The sequence below is a fragment of the Lactuca virosa genome, chromosome 4 (assembly GCF_052849685.1).
Source record: "Lactuca virosa cultivar CGN04683 chromosome 4, Lactuca_virosa_CGN04683_v6, whole genome shotgun sequence".
NCBI classification, from domain to species: domain Eukaryota; kingdom Viridiplantae; phylum Streptophyta; class Magnoliopsida; order Asterales; family Asteraceae; genus Lactuca; species Lactuca virosa.
In genome coordinates this window covers 318773612-318796364 of record NC_136429.1, presented here as the reverse complement: position 1 = coordinate 318796364, position 22753 = coordinate 318773612, and the positions used below count along the sequence as shown (strand labels likewise).

Below are 22753 nucleotides of genomic sequence, written 5' to 3'. Positions count from 1 at the left end.
AAAAGTATGTATATTACTGATGGTGATACTTGTGGTAATATAGTTATACTACTAGCTAGAGAGAGCGCCTCGAATATATATGTAGAGAGAGAAGGAATAGAGAATATGTGTCTGTCTAGGAACCTGTGAAAAATAAGAGCTTTTCAAGACAAACCCGTGACACGTTACAATCTTTATCTCTCTCACACACTCACACACACAAACTTTTTTAGTTTTAACATACAATTTGATACTGGGTTTTAGGTGAGATCAGTAGAATATACTAGTAGTAGCAAATTAAGTGTCAATGGAACTTGAAGCCCCACCCCACGCACAGCCACATGTACGCAAATTGACGGTGACAACCCCCTATTTACTCTTTTTATGTGCTACTGATTTTTTATCCTACTTTTTGGGCAATCTTAAAATTTCCCATTCCTCTTTCTTTTTCCATATATTCATACAAATTGGCACTCTTTTCTCATATTTTTAATGTTATGGAGCAGTCAATTTATACGTCTTGTTCAACTTTTACTACACCTAGTACGCATTGTGGCTATTTTTAAGTTTGAAACCTTATGTTAGTCCAATAAATGGAAACGACATATATAATGTAACAATTTTAAAACTATTGTTCTGAAATAACTGTAAAAATAATTTTTTTTTCTAAGAAAACAGTTCAAAGAAAAACGATTCATTTTAAAGTAGAACAAATGGACTATATGTGTGTACATATATACGTCAAAAAAGGAATAGAGAAATGGGAAAAGGTTCTCTATCGTCGAACAGAGCGTCCTTTCTCTTTCCATTTTGTAGGTTTCCCATTGTTGTTTTATGGTACCAACTCGAACACGTACATTCTCTCTCCATCTAAAATGGAATCATTTTTACTACTGAGCTATACTGACTATCACACATAAACACTCACAGAGTGTTTAGTTTTCTCTCTATTTATAAATGATATATAATAGAGGTGCAAGGTTGGGGATGCATGGATCTTTGTGATGGCTTTTTGAAGCTTCCGTATGTATCTTGTAAATGTATAAAGGTGAAGGGACGACATATATAGTTTTCTTCTTCGTTTTTTATCTCTTCTTCTTCTACTTGCTAGTTGCTTCCTTTACACATTAATTCTCTAACTTCAACGTAATTTCTTGCACTTGGACATACTATGCAATTATTTTCTTATCATGCTTTTACGGTTATATATATATATAATGGTTTAAGTGAGAACCAAAAAAAATTAAGAACCATAAGAACCTTTTATTTATAAGTTATTATTAAATGTTTTATTATTTTAACCAAATATGTTATTCAAATATTTAAAAAGTTATTTTTTTCAATTTCAAAATTTTCATTGTATTTTTTGTAAGGGTATTTTAGTATTATCAAATGCAAACAAAAAGTAATCGTCTAATTAAATATATATTTTTAATGAGAATCCTATATTTCCTTCACAGATTTGTCAAAGATTCATCGTGATCTTCGTTTTTTTATTGAATCGATCGATTATGTTAATCGATTATGTTAAATTGTTACATTTTTATATAGATTTAGTTTATATGGAATCATTATCTGAAAGTGATTCTACTAGATTAGGGTATTTGATCGACAAAATTGATCAGTGTTCGTCGATAGTTCGATTTGATTTCAGTTGCTTTCAAGGTGAAGTATCATCGTTTTCTCTGTCCGATTCAATGTGTGTTCAAAGTAATGTTCAAATTGTATCAGGAACAGATCAATTTAATGTTCAATCTGTAGATCAGTTTCAAGCTCAATCTGATGATGATATTGGTATCGAATGTGAATCAGAAGCAGGTATCTCGTTTCCTTCTGTTACTCGTTTCCTTCTGTTACTAATTTAATTCGTTTTTAAATATTTTAGATTAAAAAATTCCTTAATTTGTTTGTTTTTCATTTGTTTAAGTTATTAATTTGTACTTTAATATATATATATATATATATATATATATATATATATATATATATATATATATATATATATATATATATATATATATTTGTTTTTTTAAAGTTATTATTTTTGAGCTGTAATTATTGATGTTCTATCCGTTATTAAGATGTGAATTGGTTTGTTATGTTGTTGTTTTTGTTTGTAAATGTATAAAATAGAGTTTTTTTCTTAATGTTATTTTTATTTGTAGTTACATTGTGAATTTTTTATTTTTTTGTTTATTTTTATAATTTTTTTATTTTAATATGATAAATTGTTTTTTATTTGAATGTATGTACATATGTACATACATACAGTTAAACTGTGAATCTACATATGTATGTGTGTAAATATCTATTTATATTAAATTTAGATTGTGAATATACATATATATGTATGTACATAAATTTAGATTGTGAATATACATAGTTCATACATACACATATGTTAATATGTATGTATGACATACATACGTGCATACGTATGTATATATACATATCTATATATGTATATGTATGTATATTCACAATTTTTACATATGTATAATCGAAATAAATTTAAATGAATTTTAAGTATATGCACAGTTTAAGAGGTTATTAAAAAAATTAAACATTTTTTAATATAATGTTTAAGATATTTAAATATATGTAATTACATTGTACATACATATCCATGTACGTACATATGTATGTTTTTACATACATAGACATACATATGTAAATATGTACATATGTACATACTTTTAAACTGTGAATATACATATGAATGTATTTATGTACATACGTTCTTTTAAACTGTGAGTATACATATGTATGTATGTAGATATGTATGTATATAAATTTAGATTGTGAATATAGATATGTATGTATTTACATATGTATGTACATAAATTTAGATTGTGAATATACATAGTTCATACATACACATATTTACATATGTATGTATGTACATACGTATATTTATATACATATTCATATATGTATGTACATACATTTGTATATAAATATAAATTGTAAATATACATGTATGTGTATATATACATAGATATGTAGACACATGCATATGTACATATACTTAAACTGTGAATATACATACGTATAGATGTATGTATGTAGATACATTCATTTAAATTGTGAATATACATATGTATATATGTATGTATGTATATACATAAATATGTACATAGATACATATTTACATATACATAAGTATATTCACACCTTAAATGTACATACATATTGTGCATTCACAATGTAAGATATTATTTATAGTCTCATAGTTTAATTTTTATTTTACCTTTTTTTCCATTTCTTTTGTTCTTTGAAGATCAAATAATATGTTTTGAATTTGTTTATTCAAATCTGTTTTTGTTATTCAATTGAAAATCAAAACCAAAAAGCATATGTAGTAGAACATTATTATAATTCAAATATTTTTTTTATAATCATGTTTTACCTTGCACTGTAGAATGTTTCTTTTCTTCTAACTGATGAATATGCAATCCTTTAAGCTTTTTGATTGTAGTCTTTGTCATTACAGGTCTTGTATTCTCTCCTGCAAATGGCATATCTTGCATCAAGTCATATATTAATTGTTTAATATATTTTAATTACATAATTTTGCAATTATTAAATATTAATATACATTTTGATTATTTGAATTGATTTTTTAGTATAATAGAATACATTTATTTTTTTAAAATTCACAGTTTAATAATTTGATGTATACAGCAAATACTAATATGAGTTATCATTCATATTTATCTTTCTTAAATATATTTAAATAACATATAATTTTTACATTCACATTCTAAAAAAAACATATATACACATTTTCATTCTCCAAAATATGAAAATAACATTTATACTTTTATATTCACAGTTTAATTAAATTATTTATAGTCAATCTAATAGTATCATCTTAAAATATATTAGAATCATATATATCATTTAACATTAAACATGTAATAAAATCATTTATATACATATTTTTCTAATAATTTAACATTTTCATTTGTATTAATTCAAATCTGAGTTTGTAATGATATGTTCACTGTTTAACATATCATAGATTTACAAAATAATATAGATTAAGATGATGTTTGTTTTAAATGTTTTGTAACAGTGTATTTTATATTTATTTAAACATTATAAAACATAATGCCTGTTTCGTTAAACATTGTTAGAAGTTTTGAAATAAAATACATTGTGTTACTTCGTTCGTTTTGACTCTTATTTTCCATGTAGGTTTTGCTTTTGGAGAAATGCTTTCGGAAGCATTTTGTTTTTCCGTTTCGACATTTTTGATTGTTAGATGTTGTGATTTTGTTGTCGAAATCTTCGATTTGAGACTTGAAACCTTTTTTGCTTCTAGTTGTTGTTTCTCCAGGGTTTTCTTATCTTTTTCTTCTTCGGATATTGTTTTTTCTGAAGAATCTGTACTCGATGTAGTTCCTTTTGGATTTTGAAGACATCTTTTGCTTGATTTTTGAAGAATCAATGGATGTTGTTTAGATCGAGTGTTTGAAATGGAGGTTTGTGAATGTGGGTTTTTTTTGAAAAAAAATAAATCGGGGCTGTGATTAGAAATGAATGAGACTAGTCGGTTTTTGACGAGATGTTTTCTGCTGCAACCGCCTTTTCCTTTTTTTTTAGTATTACATGAATAGCCCCTGTTCTATTGGAAAAGTACAAAATATATTATATAAATATAGGCATTATTAGTTTTTAATGAGAGTATTTTATTATTTGTTATTTACACAAATCCGTAAAACGCTATAAATTTGTTTTATTTACAAAAGTTGCACAGGTCATTTATTAATATAATAATTTGTTTTCTTTTTGTTTTAACATAACTACAATATTTATATTTTTGTATTTTAACAATTATTTCTTCAACTTTTGTCTTTGTAAATTTTGTTCCATTTTTGAATTTTTCCTGTTTATATCATTTCAATTAATTTTTTTAAAGTATTTGTTTCAAATATTTTAAGTATTATTAGCAAATAATTTGTTCAAAGTTTAATATTTAAAAAAAAATTATATATCATGTAAAAGATTACAGTAAAAATTATAGTATATACATTGTTCATTAAAATTATTTTAAATTCTATAACATTTATTTAAAAAAGAATCACATTTTAAACAAAAGATGTATTGTAGATTCGTTTATTTACAGTTTAATTTTTTATATAAAACATTGATATTTCATTATAAATTTTTAACATTCATAATAATATAATGTTGAAATTCTCATATATGTAAACAGTAGATTTATCAGTACTAATACAAATGTTTTTAAAAAAATTTATCTTTTTTTTTTTTTTTTAAATTTCAAAAATTCAATTCGCAACTTAATTCTTTAGTCATTTTGTAAACATTCACAATTGTCTTATATATATGAAGTGCATTCAAATGTTATTTAAAATATTTTATCATTTTTTTTAGAAAATTTCAAAAATTCAATTCACAACTTAATAATTTATTCATTTCGTTTTAATTTAAACATTCACAATTGTCAAAGTTATGATAAACATTCATTTTCTTAATAACTTTTATATCAACATCAACAATTAATTAGAAATTCATATTTAGGTAAGAAAATATATCATTCCAACATGTTCACTATGTGTGCAAATATTACACAAAATAAAAATATTATAAACACCATATTTGTTCAACTAGATAGAAGTCTTCAATAATTTTTTAACATTCATAGTAATATAATGTTGAAATTCTCATATATCTAAGCAGTAGATTCATCAGTACCCTATGATTAAAAACAAAAAAAAGAAAGAAAAAAAAAACAAAAACAAAAACAGAAAAAAATAAAAAGTGAAACTGTTTTCAAAATAAAAGGTACATAAATCATTGTTATCTTGTTTGTTCCTTTTTTTCTGAAATTTTTAAACATCTTCCATGAGCTTAAATCTTTCTTTATACTTCTGCATTGCATTCTTCACCAATGTTTTTTTTTTCTCTTCTTCAGTTTTTTTTATCAAATTGCATTGCTTCATCAATTATTTTTTTTCTATTTAAGTTGATGTCATTCAGTAGCATTTTTGTGAGATACTTTAATCTTAGTTTAGTTAATTTTTCTCTCTGTTCCTTTTGATCCTTCTCAATGTCACAATCCTATCTGCTCTCAGTCTGTCCTTGAAAACATTCCATATGTCTCATTAATTCCACTTTATTTTCCTCAATATTGTTTTTTAACCACCATTTGATTTTAAGTACTGAAATTTTTTTTGTAAGCAAATGAAATGCTTTTTCGAATCCTCTTTCCATCATAAAATTTGCCATCAGCTGTACCTGTATTACAAAGAAAATAAATTTAGTCATTTTGATAATTCACAGTCTAATTTGGAATAAATATAGAATATTAATTGTTACCAAAGATTGTGGTAATAGCTCATATTCAATATTAACATTTGGCATTCCTTTATGACTGTCAATCAAAACTACTGACATTTTTTTGAGATTTATACATAACAAATAGTAATGCTTTTTCTTCTTGATTGGAAAGAATAGTTGCATTTATATTAAATTCTAAACTATCAGTATATATATATATATATATATATATATATATATATATATATATATATATATATATATAAAATATAAAAGATTGTTGTAACTTACAAATCCTAGTTTATCAAAATCATGTGCATATGGATGGAATTTCATTGCTTCTGTTGCTTTTTGATCAAACATTTTACATCTGTCATCCATTGGTATCTCCTCATTTGTCATGTCTTCAGTCTAATTACATATATTAAATATTTTATTTTGTTAGAATTTTGTTAATCTATTAGCATATATATACATAATATGAATGTTACTTACTATGATTCCTGTTGGAAAATAGAATCTTAATGGAGATTCCTTTTGTTTTCTGCTCTCCTCGTCATTTAACAGAATGGACCAGCAATCAATGACTTTGTGGTGGATGTAGGCACCTGGGATTAATGTTTTAAAGAAAATTCTTTCTACTGCATCCCCATTTCTTGTTCTGAAAATGATTTCCCTGTTAATATTTATTAAGTTGTGAATTTTTATAAAAAAATAATTTTTGTTTCATAAATTACATTTAATTAACTTTTTATTAAAAATATATACTTACTTGTGGTTGCTTTGCATTGAAAATATTGAGTTTGCAATTAGTATTTCTGCATTAAATACCATGTCTTTTGCTTCGACTGTTCGACCACTGTAGTGAGTGAAGTAAGTTTCTGTTGGAATGATCTCTCATTTTTCTTTTCTGATCCTTTTTTCTTCATGTTCCTCTTCAATAAAAATTTCTTTTCCTTTCCCTTTATTTCCTCCTTTTTTTTGTTTGAACTTGTTCTTCATCTTTTTTTTGTTCTCTGTTTTTATGTTCTTTATCTTTGCTTGCTCTTGTATCAGCTTTTGGAGAGTTTACATCATGTTTGATATCTGGGGTTAGTCCAAGTGAAAAAGATGGTTGAGAAGATGATTTTTGAATAGATGGTGTGCAAGTTATTTCATCTTGTTGTTGTTTTGGAGTTGTAGTTAAAGCATTTTTGTTTAAGCTTTCTTCAACAACTTTGTCAACGAAAGCATAAATTGTTGGTGACTCTAATGTTGGTGTGAAAGCTGATGAGTTTGGAATAGATTGAGAATCAGTAAGTGATGGTGTTTTTTGAGTTGTATTGAATCTGTCTTCTTCAATTTCTTCCTGTGTGGCTGTTGTTTGATACATAACCATTTCTTAATGTTGTTTTTCATCCATTGTTTTTTCAATTTTTTCTTTTGCTTTCCTTTTATTTTCTCCTCATGCTTCTTCTTGAATTTCTTTCTGTGTGTTTGTTGTTTGGGCCACAACCATTTCTTCAGTTTCTTCTGCATTCACTGTGTTTTCAACTTCAGTGTGTTGTACTTGATTCTCTTTCGGTGTATACACAATTATTTCTTTTTGAAATGCAATATCATTTGTCAGATTTTCATCTTCTGATTCTTCTATTTTCTTTTCAACTTGAACTTCATTTTCATTCACTTTTGATGTTTCACCAATATGCTTATTGAACAAACTCTGATATTTCATAAACCATCTTTTAATTGTTATGTCATCTGCATGTTTTTCTTTCGCCTTCACCAATGTATCTTCCATTCTCTTTTTGTAAGCTAATACCATTTTGTAATCTTTTTCTATCATTAAGCAAAATCCCTGTATAGTATATTTTTTGTTAGTTTATTATAAATAAGATTTCATTAAAACAAACTAATAATGTGTTATATTTTATTTTATGTAATTCACAACTTGTTCACAGTTTAATTAAACATGTGTTATGTTTAAAATTCACATATTAAAAATCTGTTACAGTTTAGTAATATTAATATCAAAATACCTGTGGTGTATGTATTTTGTTGATTCATAATAAACAAGGTTACAATAAAAAAAGGAATATTTTATTTTATGATATTCACAACTTAACAGCTATTTCACAGTTTAATTAACCATCTGTTTTTATGTGTTATGTTTTATATCTAAATGTTAAAATTATAATCATAGTTTATTAATATTAATATGAATAGTCAATTCATTTTCAACACTAAAATTCGCAACTTAATCTTTACTTTTTGTATCATGATTATTGTTTTTATATGAATTTTATATAATTTTTGTATTTTTATTATTCAAGATTTATGTATAAGTTGTATTACATTTGCACCAATATCCTTGTCATCTAAATATGAAAATTCCTCTTCATTCTTTTCATTCTTTTCGTTATCCTAATCAACATATTCTTCTTCATTGTGACAACCTGAAATTTTCATTTGTATAAACTCCGCAGTCAAACACATCAAATTAAATCCAAATTCATTTTAGTACGTTTTTGCCTGGTTTTCAGTCCGTTGGGTGTTTTTATTTTAATTTTCGTCAAACGATCAAATAAATGGAAGTGCTTTCTAGGAGCAATGTGTAACAATAAAACAACCAACACCTTAGTATGGTGTTTACGGCCAAACAGGAGGAGTTTGGGCTATAAACTCCTCTTCACCTTGAACTCATGCATATAGCATGAGTTTACTCCCCACTCCTTCATTTTACACTTCCAACTTCAAGAACACCCAACTTTTTTCTCAACTATCATAAGATCATCTCTTCAAATCCGCAAAAATGTAACTGTTTCCTTCCTAGATTCGAACATGCAACACTTAATCTAGTGTTTATACATCATTTCATCCATGGATTCTTCATCTTTTCTTAGATCTTCAAGTGTTCTTCAAAACACCAAGAACACCAAGAACACACACTAGTGTTGTTGGCCCTTAAACACTCCTACAAGCCTCCTATAAGTAAGTACACTCCTCCTAACTAGTTGTTTTCTTAGAATACATGTTAAACCCTTGAAGAACATCAAAATCCCCAAGAACATATGTGTTTACGGTTCAAGGAGATCTCCTTAGACCGTAAACACCTTCAAGTGGGGTTTAGGTGCCCCTAACACCTTCTATGGCTTGTATAAAGGACTAGAACCTTGCATGCATGATCTAGAAACACCAAAACACGAAATGGTTGGGTAACCATGAGTTTACGGCCGTAAAATCATGGGTTTACGACCGTAAACACATGTGTTTACGACCGTAAACTCCCAAGGAGTGGTCCAAGGACCGTAAACTCCAAAGAAGGGCCATTTCGAGCCATAGTCACTTCCTAAGCCTTGGATTCGAGTCTAGCTTACTTCCTTGTGTGGTGTAGGACCTTAAAACACCCAATGGCACCATTACCATGAGTTTACGGCCGTAAACTCATGTGTGAAATGGTCCCAGAACGTAAATCCATATGGTGCTACCATATGGGGAGTAAACTCCAATGTGAGGCCATACTCTCTTAAGATGCAACCCTTAGCACTCCTAGCACTTGAAACAAAGTGTTTTCATGTAATTGAGTGTCTTTACTTGCTTAATTAGTTATTAAATGACTAATTAGATACATAAATGTATCATTGCATGCTCAATAGGATCCGCGTGTGTGTTCAAGTCCTCACTTGACACTTAGCATCCTATACCGCCCGTTCATCCAAATCACCCACTTCAGGTGAGTTCATACCCCTTAATCAACCTTTTTAAATGATTTTAAATGCTTTTATGGGGGGAATACAAGTTGAACTATAAAGTTATTATATCAATCGCATGTGATTAATAACTGTATAGCAAAAAGATTTCTGCATGTTAAACTGTTTTATCCAGCTAAAGGTTTCCAAATTTTGTTTTCAAATCTCTTTTAAAGTACCAAAATCTCTTTTAAATTACCAAGCTTTTATCAAAGTCTTTTAAATTTATATTCTTGATAGAATCATGTTTATATAGATATAGTTATATAAGTAGGGTTTGAAGGACTTAGGACTGATAACCCGCTTTATTTCCTGTTCCTTGTTTGGTTGTGGACTTAGAGCATCCGGTTATTTGTCCGAGTGTCGTTGAAGTCCTAGTTATATATTATGTATATCTGGTTAGATGTTAATACTCTTATTCCAGTTCAACACCTTTGGGTAGCAAAGGCATCTAGATAACCTCTCGAGTAAACTATAATAGGTATAGTTTAGAAACCAACCATAACTTTCATGAAGGAGAACTTAGTTATATCTATATTCTAAGAACTTGTACTTATAGTAACAAGAAAGGTATATAGAAATCAAAACACGAGATACATCCTCATGACGTGGATTTCACCGTTGTCGAGTGGTAAGCAGAGTCTCCTGGAGGGAGAGCGGGCATTGTGTGTATAGATCTATACGGGACAGACCATCCCACATCCAGACTGCTAGCTACAGTCCCGACCGACCAAGCCAAGGGGTGACAAATGTCACATTCATTCCGACGCCAGCAGGTCGTCATGTTTACATCCGTCAATCAGTATGGTTACGAGTATCTTTTCAATCACCTTATAATTCATGGCTTTAAGGTAATAAGTATTATCACGGTATTTTCTACATATGAAACCATCATAATATATTTTCCTAGTTATACACTAGGCCTCATATTAAACCTTTAAACTGACCTACTTAGGATTAAAGGTTAACTTAGACTCTCCGAGGCGTATTATTCACTTAATACCGCCTGGAGTCTGTATTTCATTCACTTAGACTCTCCGAGGCGTATTATTCACTTAATACCGCCTGGAGTCTATACTTCATTCCCTTAGACTCTCCGAGGCGTATTGTTCACTTAATACCGCCTGGAGTCTGTATTTCATTCACTTAGACTCTCCGAGGCGTATTGTTCACTTAATACCGCCTGGAGTCTGTACTTCATTCACTTAGACTCTCCGAGGCGTATTGTTCACTTAATACCGCCTGGAGTCTATACTTCATTCCTTTAGACTCTCCGAGGCGTATGGTTCATTCGATACCACCTGGAGTCTATGTTTTATTCACTTTTAGTCAGCAGCGTTACTGCTGAGGTAAAATAGTATTTTCCCTATTACTTTTGCTTGTGATCTTCTCACATATTTCTTAAAGTATAAACTATATTTTGATAATGATAGTTACCTTTGGGGGAAATTACTCCTTAACCATAAAACAATGGGGTCTTGGTAGAAGACTACTTTTATGAGAAAATATAGGATTTTCTGGAAAGGATTCTGATACTCTGTAAACTCAAATCACCATTATCTAGTGAGATTATTTTGAAGAAAAACATGTATTTATATCAATGTCATTAAATACTTATGAACTCACCAGCATTAAAATGCTGATACTCGCTTTCAAAATAACTTGTATTCTCAGGTCATCAGTAGACAGGTACACTCCGGGAGCTTTTGCGAAGTCAGCCTAGTACCAAGCTGCAGCTTATGTTATTTCCTATATCTACTTTTGATGTTGTTGTTAAATGTAACCTATGTAAAATTATTACTATTAATGCAATGGTTGTTGTACTTTGATTACTATACTGCATATGTTGTGATACTTGACATGACGTCCTCCACCCCAGAACGTTTCCGCCGTTCCGGTTTTGGGGTGTGACATTCATCAACTTCAATCATCTCCATATTGTCCAAAATTTTTACCATTCCAAATTTTCCATTTGCAATTTCATTTGTTTGTCTTGTTTTCAGTCTCCCATAGTTCCAGAATTGAAGTGGTCTTATTCTTCTGTTAATGAATTGTTGTTGAATGCATTGAGTTTTATGCACATACAAAAGCTGCAAGATACATGAAAACAACATAAGTTTGATTAACATTAGTATTAAATATTTTTATTTTATGAGAAATTAAATTTTTATAAATTATTCTTACAATTAGAAATGGTAATGGTCCAGCATAGTAGCTGTTTTTACAATTTGGCTTCCAAACTTTTTTACTCTTAACCAATGTGTGATTGATATACTTGCACCAATTGATATTTTCTTTATTCTCAACTTTAATCAACTTCAGCAAAGATCTTGTTTCTATGGCTCCAGATGTTGTTTTCTCTATGATTGAGTTGACAAATAGTACAATGAAGTTCAACACAAACATCTCATCTGCAATTTGCGATTGTTCTATAAGATCTACCAGTGCTTGAGCAGACTTTGTAATTTTTGGATGTTGTTCTTTCCATTTAATTAATGTGCTGTTATCTTGTTCACAGTCATCAACTGTTTCAAGATCCATGCCTTTATTTTTTAACCCAAGAATTTCTCCTATTGTTTCTTCTGTTATTGTTATTCTTCCATGTCCTAAATCAATGGAGTTTGTTGTATAGTTGTAGCGAAACACAGAAAAGAAGCCTATTTTTGAAGGAATCACATCCAATGTCATCTTTAAGAGTGATCTTAAACCTAAGCTTTCTACACAGTCTCTCTGTTCACTGCTTAATATCTTTACAACTTTCCATAAGCTTTGTGTTGCAACTCTTGTTCTTAATGGTTGAAACTTGTCTTCATCTTCTTCATGCTCTGTTTTAGCTTTTTTGTTTTTCTTTTTTATTCTTTCCGTTTCTTTCCGTTTCTTTCCATATACAAAATTTCATTATGTAATGATAATGAACAATTATATGAGAAATTAAATAAGTTCTCAGTTATTTATATATAGTTTTAAAATGTACCTTGAAGTTCTTGTTCATTTTCCTTTTCCTTCGTTTTCTGTTTTTTCTTCTTCTCAACAACTTTATTTTTTTCAAAATTCACAAGTTAACAGATAATTCACAGTTTAATTAATAAAATATAATTCACAGTTAACATATTTACCTTTTTGTTTTGATTTTTTCATCAAAATGCTTTTTCCCTTATCTGAAAATTTAATCAAAAGAAAAATGAAATTTTAAGATTTTTAAGAATAAGAAACAAAATTTTAATTTTTTGCATAAATGTATGATACCTTTATCATTTGATTGTTTTGGTTCTTGTATTTGAACAACTCTTGTTGTTTGTTTCCTTATCAATTCTTTTGTCATAACTCTTTTTGTACTTTCTTTAGTTTCACTTTCTTTATCTTGTTTTCTTTTGTTTTCACCTGCACATTTTAACATTAAATCATGTGTTAGTTTATGTATATTATATATTTAAAACTTAAATTAAATATTTAATATTTTATATATTCTAAAGGTAAATTCACAGTTTAAAATATCATTAAATTCAGAGTTTAGTTTTCCTTTTTTAAATACATTTGTTTGTTCTATTTGCATTTCTTCATATGTGAATATGTGATACATACATAAAATTAAAATTGTAATTTTATATTTTATAATCTCAACATTTATTATTTATCATGTATCACAGTTTAAATCATTATATATATTTAATATTCAATAATCACAGTTTTAAATCATTATCATCTTTCATAGTTGAAATTCATTATTTTAAATTTATAAATATATTAAATCATTAATATATAATCACAATATAAAATTCAAGACTCATAGTTTAAAATCATTATTACCATGTTAACTTAAAACTGTTTTTATATTCAAATCTATAAAATCTTCATTCACAGTTTAAGAAATGCATACTTTTAAAAAAAATCATGATATAAGTAAATAAATACGAAGATTTTAGAACGAAATCATCTAATATTTGTTACTTTTTCAATTTTTTTAAGTATATTACGTTTTATACTGTATTTAGGGTTTTACCTTTTTCGATGAGTGTTGAAATCATCCTCTTCGATGTTTCTTCTTTCTCTGTCGTGGTTTTGATCGGTATGAATGGAATTTTTTCAGCTGAAATGTTCGTAGTTTGTTGTTTTGTTTGTGTTTGAGTCATTTCTTCATCAGTTGCATTGTTGGTCGATTTTTTTTCCAAATTCTCTTGTTTTACGTGTTTTTGTCATCGTATTGTATATATTTTGTTGTTTTTGAATTTTGTCTGAATGATCGCTGATCTCGTTGCAGTGAATTAAATTAGAGGGTTTTGTTGTTTTAAAAAGTTGTGAATTGAAATTAGGGTTTTGAAGTCTTCTAGCAAATTAATGAGTGTTAATATGTTTTGTATATTTACGAAATTGCCACCGTGTTTTTTTTTGTAATATGATACATAACAGACCTTCTATTTATTGATAATTACAATTTATGCCATTCCGTGTTTTAAGAAGCATTTTCCTTAATCAATTTGTTCTTAGGTTCTTAATCTTTTTTGGTTCTCATTTGAACCACTCCATATATATATATATATATATATATATATATATATATATATATATATATATATATATATATATATATATATATATATATATATATATATATATAAGGAATGGTTATTTGGAAAACAAAAAGACCCTAAAAATTATAAAAATTCATAAAAAAAAAATACTTAGAGATCACAAAACTTTTTTTTAATTTTTTTATAGAAAAATCGCAGTTTTTTTTAATAAAATCGCTGAAAAAAAAATAAAAACACAATTTTTTTTTAAAATAGGTTTTTTTTCAAAATAAATTTCAACGAATTTAAAGTAGAAGCTGCGATTTTTTCATAAAAAAATAAAAAAAAAAGTTTTGTGATCTCTAAGTATTTTTTTTATACATTTTTTTTATACTTTTTTTTTTGATTTTTAGTGTTTTTTTTCCATAGAACCTAAACTTTTATATATATATATATATATATATATATATATATATATATATATATATATATATATATATATATATATATATATAGGCTTAGGTTATTTTGTTTTTACTAACTATTGTGTGCCAGAATGCACATATCTGGACCAATGGATGGAATTAATCAATGGACATGATTTGAGAGTGTATGATACTACAATGGGATAACATGTACCCTATAATCACACAATTTTTAGCAAAATGGTATTTTGGACAATTAACTACATGTATAAAAAGATTTTTTTTGATTTTTAGGGATAATTAATTATCCTAATTTAAAAAATCTGAATTTTTTAATTAATTCAATTTTAATTCTATCGTAATTTGTAAACATAACCGATTTTATTTTGTCAGAATATTTTTTGTTAGAACGATGTTCTTTCAGAATTTTATTCTATTAGAATATTATTGAAGAATAACAAAATTCTTGAATTCGAAGTTGAAAAATAACAACATTCTAATATATATTCTTATACATCCGAAGTTAAATACAAATTCATACATATTCTTACAGACTAAAAGTCTTATACATTTTAATATAATTATACATATTCTAAAAGAATATCAACAAAAATGAATAAATTTCTTAAAAAATAACAACATTCTTAAATTGTGAGTATGATCAAACTTTATTCATTCTTCAAGTTATTCTTATTAGGTCTTCAACGTAATCTTCCAGCCATTCCTATCACAAATACAACAAAAACTAATAATTGTTAAAAACATGTTACTTACAATTAACTATCACTTTATATATTCTGGTAGAATACATATAATATGACTGAATACATAGAATGTATTCTAGCAGAATACATAGATTTTGTTGTGACGGAATACATTCTGACAGAATACAAAGAATACATTCAAAAGTATCGTATTTACTGCTAATATGATTTTAGATTCCAAATATACAATAACGAGGGACAATAGAAATTGGAATTCAAAATCCCAATTTGAACCAAAATAATACACAGGCAAATCAATTACCTTTTTAAAAAATTACATAAAACATGTGTTGCTAGTAATTCTGACAGAATGCATACCACAAGGTTAAATTCGTTAGATTCTCTTTCAGGCATTTCAACAAACACTTGTTAGGCATTATCATCAAACAAACCGAAATTCATTTAAAACAATTAATGAAGTTAGAATAATAATGTGGGTGCTAGGTGTGTATCAACAATGACCATGATCCTTATAAATAGACAAAGAAATCATCAAAAAAAATGTTAAAAACCAATATGCGTATAACATATGAAATACAATCATGTAATCCTAAAACTGCAATGAAAAAAGATTGAGTCTTATATATAGGCATTTCATCGAACATTTAGAGGGCAGAATACATGTTATATGACAGAATACATATTACATAAAACATATGTTACTAGTAATTCTGACAGAATACATGTTATATGACATAAACATTCTCGCAGAATATGGCATAATACATAGAACATAGAATACATTTTGACAAAATACATAGAATACATAGAATATGACAGAATACATAGAATATAACAAAATCCATGTCAAAGATTACTAGAAACTATGTTTTAAATATGGAATTAGTCAATTACTGAGAATTTGGCTTGGAACATCTCTTATGCATTTTATCAAACACCTTCTGTGCATTATCCAATTGTCCTAGCTTTACCTTGAAATACAATGTCAAACACCTTCAACAAGTTGTATTAAACACCAAACACCTTCATAACATTAGAAATTGAACCGAAAGCAGGAGAAAGAGTCATGATATCATGGGAAATCGATAGAAATCGATTACAGATGTTGAGATAATCAGAAATCAAATGTAGCTATACCAAACTTGAATTAAGAGAACGTATATTCGATTCCGCTAGTGAATTTTCAGAACCGGGAGATCTTAATTGGAAAGAACTTACCAGCTTCGTTCAAATAAAATGCAAATAAATACATCCAAACAGATTGCAATCATCGATTTTTCAGAAATGGCGTTTACAAAATCATTTATCCAAAACCAAATACATAAAATCGATTAAATAAAAAAAACGAGCTCATTAGAAGAAAAAGAAACTTACAGGATGATTGGAGAAGAAATTTATCCATGGTCATAGGTTTGGAAACTTGATGATTGATAGTGGATATTTTAGGGCTCGAACCATGGAAAATTTAGGGTTCAATGTGAATGGGAATTGGGCACCATTAGGGTTCATGTTTGTATTGTGTGTCAGGTTGATGATGGTCGACATGGTGGGTTTCTTCTCCTGGTATCATGAAGGAGTCGTTGGTGAATATTAACAAAACAATTTAAGGATGAATGGTGAGTATTTTTCTAGGGTTAACAAACTAATTTCCCTGGACATTAAATGTTTTAAATATCTACAAAAATTAAACGTAGCCAAGATTACTATTATACCCTTTTCTGATTTATTATTGAATTTATTTTTGCTTAATTCTGATTGGTTGTTAGAGGCACACAATACTTGTTGAAAACATTTGAACCTAGCTCTGTCTCTCTCTCTCTGTCTCTCTGTCTCTCTCTATCTCTCTCTCTCTCTCTCTATATATATATATATATATATATATATATATATATATATATATATATATATATATATATATATATATATATATATATATAGGGCTAAGTTATAATGTGGATGAATAACTATTATGTGGACGTGTGGACAATGTTATTCTATGATAATTACTAAGACAATAGGTTGTTTGCTAATGTGAATACGTTTAACTTCATACAATTATCGTCATTTTCATGCATTCTCACTAATTCTTCTTCATTTTTGTTCTCACGCATTGGTTTTACTCATTTTCATTTTTACAGAATACGACTCAATAAACATTCTAGCAACATTCTGACATAATGAGAATAATAATAAAAAAATTATAATAACCTTATAGACGATTTAATTAGTATGAATGTGTGATAATGACAATATTTATGTAAGATTGAACGTATTTACCTTACCAAACAACATATTTTCTTTTTCATTCTCACAGAATAGCACTATCCACACCTCCGCACAATAAATGTCAATCCACATTTAAACCTAGCTCTCTCTCTCTCTCTCTCTATATATATATATATATATATATATATATATATATATACATATATATATATATATATATATATATATATATATATATATATATATAGAGGAGGTTCAAATATTTTTCACATCTATTATGTGCTAGAATGCACCAATAGGAATTTAGTATTAATTATACGTATATTAAATGCTATCCATACTTATAACTCATTTTTATGGAAACTAATTAAATTCGTCATTAATGTCAATAATAATATTCTTTTAGAATTAATTTATATCTAGAAGAATGAGAGTGTATTTCAGTAGAATGAGAGTGTATTCTAGTAGAATACACTCTCGTTCTTCATATTCCATGCAACTTTATTGTATTTCAAGTGAGTGAGTCCTGAAAAACAAAATACGAACTCATATATAAAAACATGAATGCGAATTCATTCTGAAAGAATGTTATTGCTGACATTAATGACGGACTTAATTAATTTCCATAAAAAGAGAATTATAATTATGGATATCATTTAATATACATATAATTATGGAAATCATTTCATATCTATATTTATTTAATTAAATAATTATTTAATTTACTAAATTCCTATTGGTGCATTGTAGCACACAATAAATATAAGAAACAAAATAACGTAGCCCTATATATATATATATATATATATATATATATATATATATATATATATATATATATATATATATATATATATATATATATATAATCATAAACCATTATTCAGCGCCGTCCATTCCTTTCCTCCCCCGTCAGCTTCCTCACCACCACAACTGTCACCGCCACTACCACTACCACACCTCTGCTACCAACTGTGGCAACCAACCCCACCAGTGGCACCTATGTCACCTATACCACAACCACTTTTGCCACCACCACCTCTCTGCTACCAACCATAATAATCATATATGATTACTCAATCTATAAAGAGATATATAAGTATAATCATATATATATATATATATATATATATATATATATATATATATATATATATATATATAATCATATATGATTATACCTCTCTGCTATATAATCATTTATGATTAGGCATAGTTCGTTGTTTTCGGTATATTGGAACGTTATAACGGAAAATGAAAAATATATGACTGATATTGAATCTCAAGATTATTATTATTTTAAATCACAAGTGAATCGTCTCATATATATATATATATATATATATATATATATATATATATATATATATATATATATATATATATATATATATATATATATGTGGTAAGGCCATTGCGTATTCCCTCGACGAAACCCATCATGGTGCAAGTGGCCACAAAATTTTCCCGACCATTGGTTGTCGGGCGTGGTCGTGCTTACTCGTGTTGCCGACGACGAATGTAAACGGCCAATTACATTTGGTTTTCCTTTTCTTGACCGTTCAACGGTAAAAATTTTGAATTTTTTTAATATAAAAACGTTACCTATATATAAACACAATAATTTAACATATACACTCAACCCATTCTGTTTTTACCTATACATCTTCACATTTCACACATTTCTCTCTACCTTTATTCACTTTCAAAAACGATGGTTCTCAAAATGTAGAGTTGGTCGGAAGAGAAAGAAGAAAAGTTAACACTGACATGGGTGTCAGTTTCGGAAGATCCATATAGTCGAACTTCCAGGGATTTTTGGGCAAAAGTTGGAAACATTTTTCATGATTTAATGGGTTGTCTTAGTCGTAATCTTGATGCAATATGTTCTTAATTTCTCTATATGAGGGCAACATGTCGCGAGTTCAACGAACTTTATAACTTTATTATAAACAACGCATACGAAGACGATCCGATTGCTGTGACCATGCATCAATATAAAGATATAAACCACAAACCGTTTAAACATCTCAAAGCTTGGCTAAATTTTAAAGAGTCCTAATGGTGGGATAATTAAAAAAGTAGGGTTTAGAAACTAGTTTAAGGTGTTAGTGCTTGCATTTTCTGTTTTTTTTCTATTTTATTTTAGTTGTTTTTTTTTTTAAATTATGTAATGTTTTTTAATTGAAAAAAAAAACTAGTTTATAAAAAATATATTGTATTTGCATTTTTATATATGTTTGAATTAAATTTAATTTAAAAAAAGAGGTGGAATGATGTGTTAATAGTAGGTATCCCATGGTTTAGTGGTAAATATATGGTGATAATGTGATACTCATCACTATAGTGGTTAGTTGTGGGTATAACAAATGATCTAACTATTGTGTAGATGTAGCGTTGATTGCGTTCGTGCACCAATTATTTTAGTTATTCTAAGAAAATGATTAATAATTATTATTAAATTAAAGATAATAGAAAAACACCGTCTAATTTAATTTTAAGGATATTTTAGTCAATGGATTTTAAAATGGAAAATTCCCTATTTTAAGAGATATTTGATTCTTTTAATTTTGAATTATGGTTTTTTAATTAATTCAATTTTAATTCTAACGTAATTTTTAATTTTATCCGATTTTATTCTGTCAAAATGATAATATAAATGATTATAGCATATTTTATGCTGTCAGAATAAGATTCTATTAGAATGAAAGTTTATGACATTATATATGAAAACATAAATAAGAAGAAAGTATGAATAAGTACATTATGAAAGAATACACAAAATCGACTCTTGATTTAATAATATATCAATACATTGTATGATTGTGAACAAAAAAACATATTATTGAATAATAACATGATTAGAATAATAACAACATTATGAAAAAAAAATAACAAGTTTAATTCTTAAAAAATAATCTCATTCTTAAATTGTGAGTGTGATCAATATTTCATTCATTCTTCAAGCCGTTCCTATCAACTCTTCAAGCCATTCTTTAAATCATTCCTACCACGAATGCATTTTCAATTACTTTATGGTGATACACGTGTAACAACTGCACATTGAACATATAAATAATCAACTAAAATTCTATCACAATACAACATTGTTTTAGAATAAATTCTACTAGAATATAATCTCGTACTCCATGTTTTCTTTCTTTTCCATATCAGAATGCGAAATCTAGTTATGAAATTGATTCAAAAAACTGAAAGGCTGCATACAAAAAGGTAAAAATCATAACAATATTACATAACAAACATCAAAACGAGTGAATGCTTATATGAACCATTCTTCTTAACGCATCATACACACTTTTTAAGAGCAACAAAAGTCACCGCATGAACTTGGTATTACAAATCACAAGTAAATAAATTAAAACTTACAATCAACTTGAAAACAGTGAAACTTACATGTAGCTTTATGCATATTACTAATTTAAATTCAAAACACAAAAAGAATGAAAATCGCTAATGATATACAAGAGAGAAAAAAGCGATTTGAGAGTTTTTACTAGTATATAGTATATGAATATTTATTGCATCAATATTGATTTGAATACACGACAATGTAACTTTTGTAGATTATATTCAACCAAACTAGCTTGTGTTCGTATATATTTTTATAGGATACTCAATTCTTACTTATTGCAAACGATATCAATAATTCGAATAATTTTTGAAAATGTAAGTAATAATCAATTTTACGAGACATGGCTAGCTGGGTATTTTTTTAAGCCACAAATTATTCTACTAGGTAGGTTTTTGTATATTGGTATTGGCTATCTGACCAATCGAAATCGAAGTTAAAAAATATCAGAAAATTGGGATCCAAAACATCAAAAGTGCATGATAAAAAATCGATTAGCGTGTTATTCTCAAAAGAAGTTCAACTGCAATATCAGAAATTAGGTTTAAATCATAAATTGAGTTCAAAAACATAACAAGGTTAGGATGTTGGTATACGGGTGACAGATATGGACTGATTCCTACAATAGATAATAGAGCCGACAGTTGAGATGGAGGAGGAAGAAGCGACAATGGTGAGAGATTATGATGATGATGGATATGGAGGTATGTGACGATTCATGGTTTTTGCAAGAGGTGAGGAACGACCATAGATAAAAATGGGGAGAAATCGGATTAAAAGTTAGCATGATGATAAGGAGTATTTGTGGAAGTTATTTATCAAATTACTTAATTACCATTATTTGTTAATTTAAATATTATTATTATTATTTTAAATTTTGTTTGGTCCATAATCAACCCTACATCCACACAATAGATAGTTAGAACACATAACCCTCTCTCTCTCTCTCTCTCTCTCTCTCTTTATATATATATATATATATATATATATATATATATATATATATATATATATATATATATATATAGAGAGAGAGAGAGAGAGAGAGAGAGAGAGAGAAAGAGTATATTATAAAACATATTACTCATATCTTGAATTTTAAGAAGCATAAGTTATAAAGGTTTTTGTAAAAATCAATTATGCATAAATAAATTTTTAATACTTGCCAAAAGTTTGAAGACTTGAATTAAGGAAAGTAATTAAGTTCAATTTGGAGCAAAATGAAAATTTTAAAATATTAAATTCATTTATATATTTTTATTTCTATTTCTTAAATTAGACATCAATATTAATTAATTTACATCATTAATTTAAACATACAATATAAATATAAGGTATAAACATGAATATTTTATATAAAAATGGTAATTTTTTATCACATAATAACTAATAATAAAATCTAATAATTATTTCTTTGTAAGAAACTATTCGCCAAAAAAACTATTTATCGTCGCAGCTTTGCGCGGACAGACATGTAGTGTGTGTG

At 27.3% G+C, this 22753-nt stretch overlaps 1 protein-coding gene across 4 annotated transcripts; it reads left to right on the top strand.

The window, feature by feature from the left end:
- Positions 1 to 755: 755 nt before the first annotated feature.
- On the top strand, positions 756 to 7676 carry LOC145168908 (uncharacterized). Of its 4 annotated transcripts, none has more exons than XR_013742168.1 (3): positions 756 to 1027; positions 1711 to 1797; positions 7342 to 7676. XR_013742168.1 is itself a non-coding variant. In XM_079087557.1 (3 exons), exons 1-3 carry the CDS (start codon positions 1018 to 1020, stop codon positions 4398 to 4400), a joined length of 318 nt encoding a protein of 105 aa, XP_078943683.1. In that variant the 5' UTR covers positions 756 to 1017; the 3' UTR covers positions 4401 to 4705. The 4 variants fall into 4 exon arrangements, 1 of the variants encoding a protein (XP_078943683.1); XM_079087557.1 differs by lacking the exon at positions 7342 to 7676 and adding an exon at positions 4180 to 4705; XR_013742167.1 differs by lacking the exon at positions 756 to 1027 and having other exon boundaries at positions 1168 to 1797.
- The last annotated feature ends 15077 nt before the right edge of the window (positions 7677 to 22753 follow it).

Excerpts from the sequence above, each read along its gene's own strand:
- LOC145168908 (XM_079087557.1), top strand. Across the intron at positions 1,798-4,179 it reads CGAATGTGAATCAGAAGCAG|GTTTTGCTTTTGGAGAAATG; the intron begins GTATCTCGTTTC and ends TTTTCCATGTAG.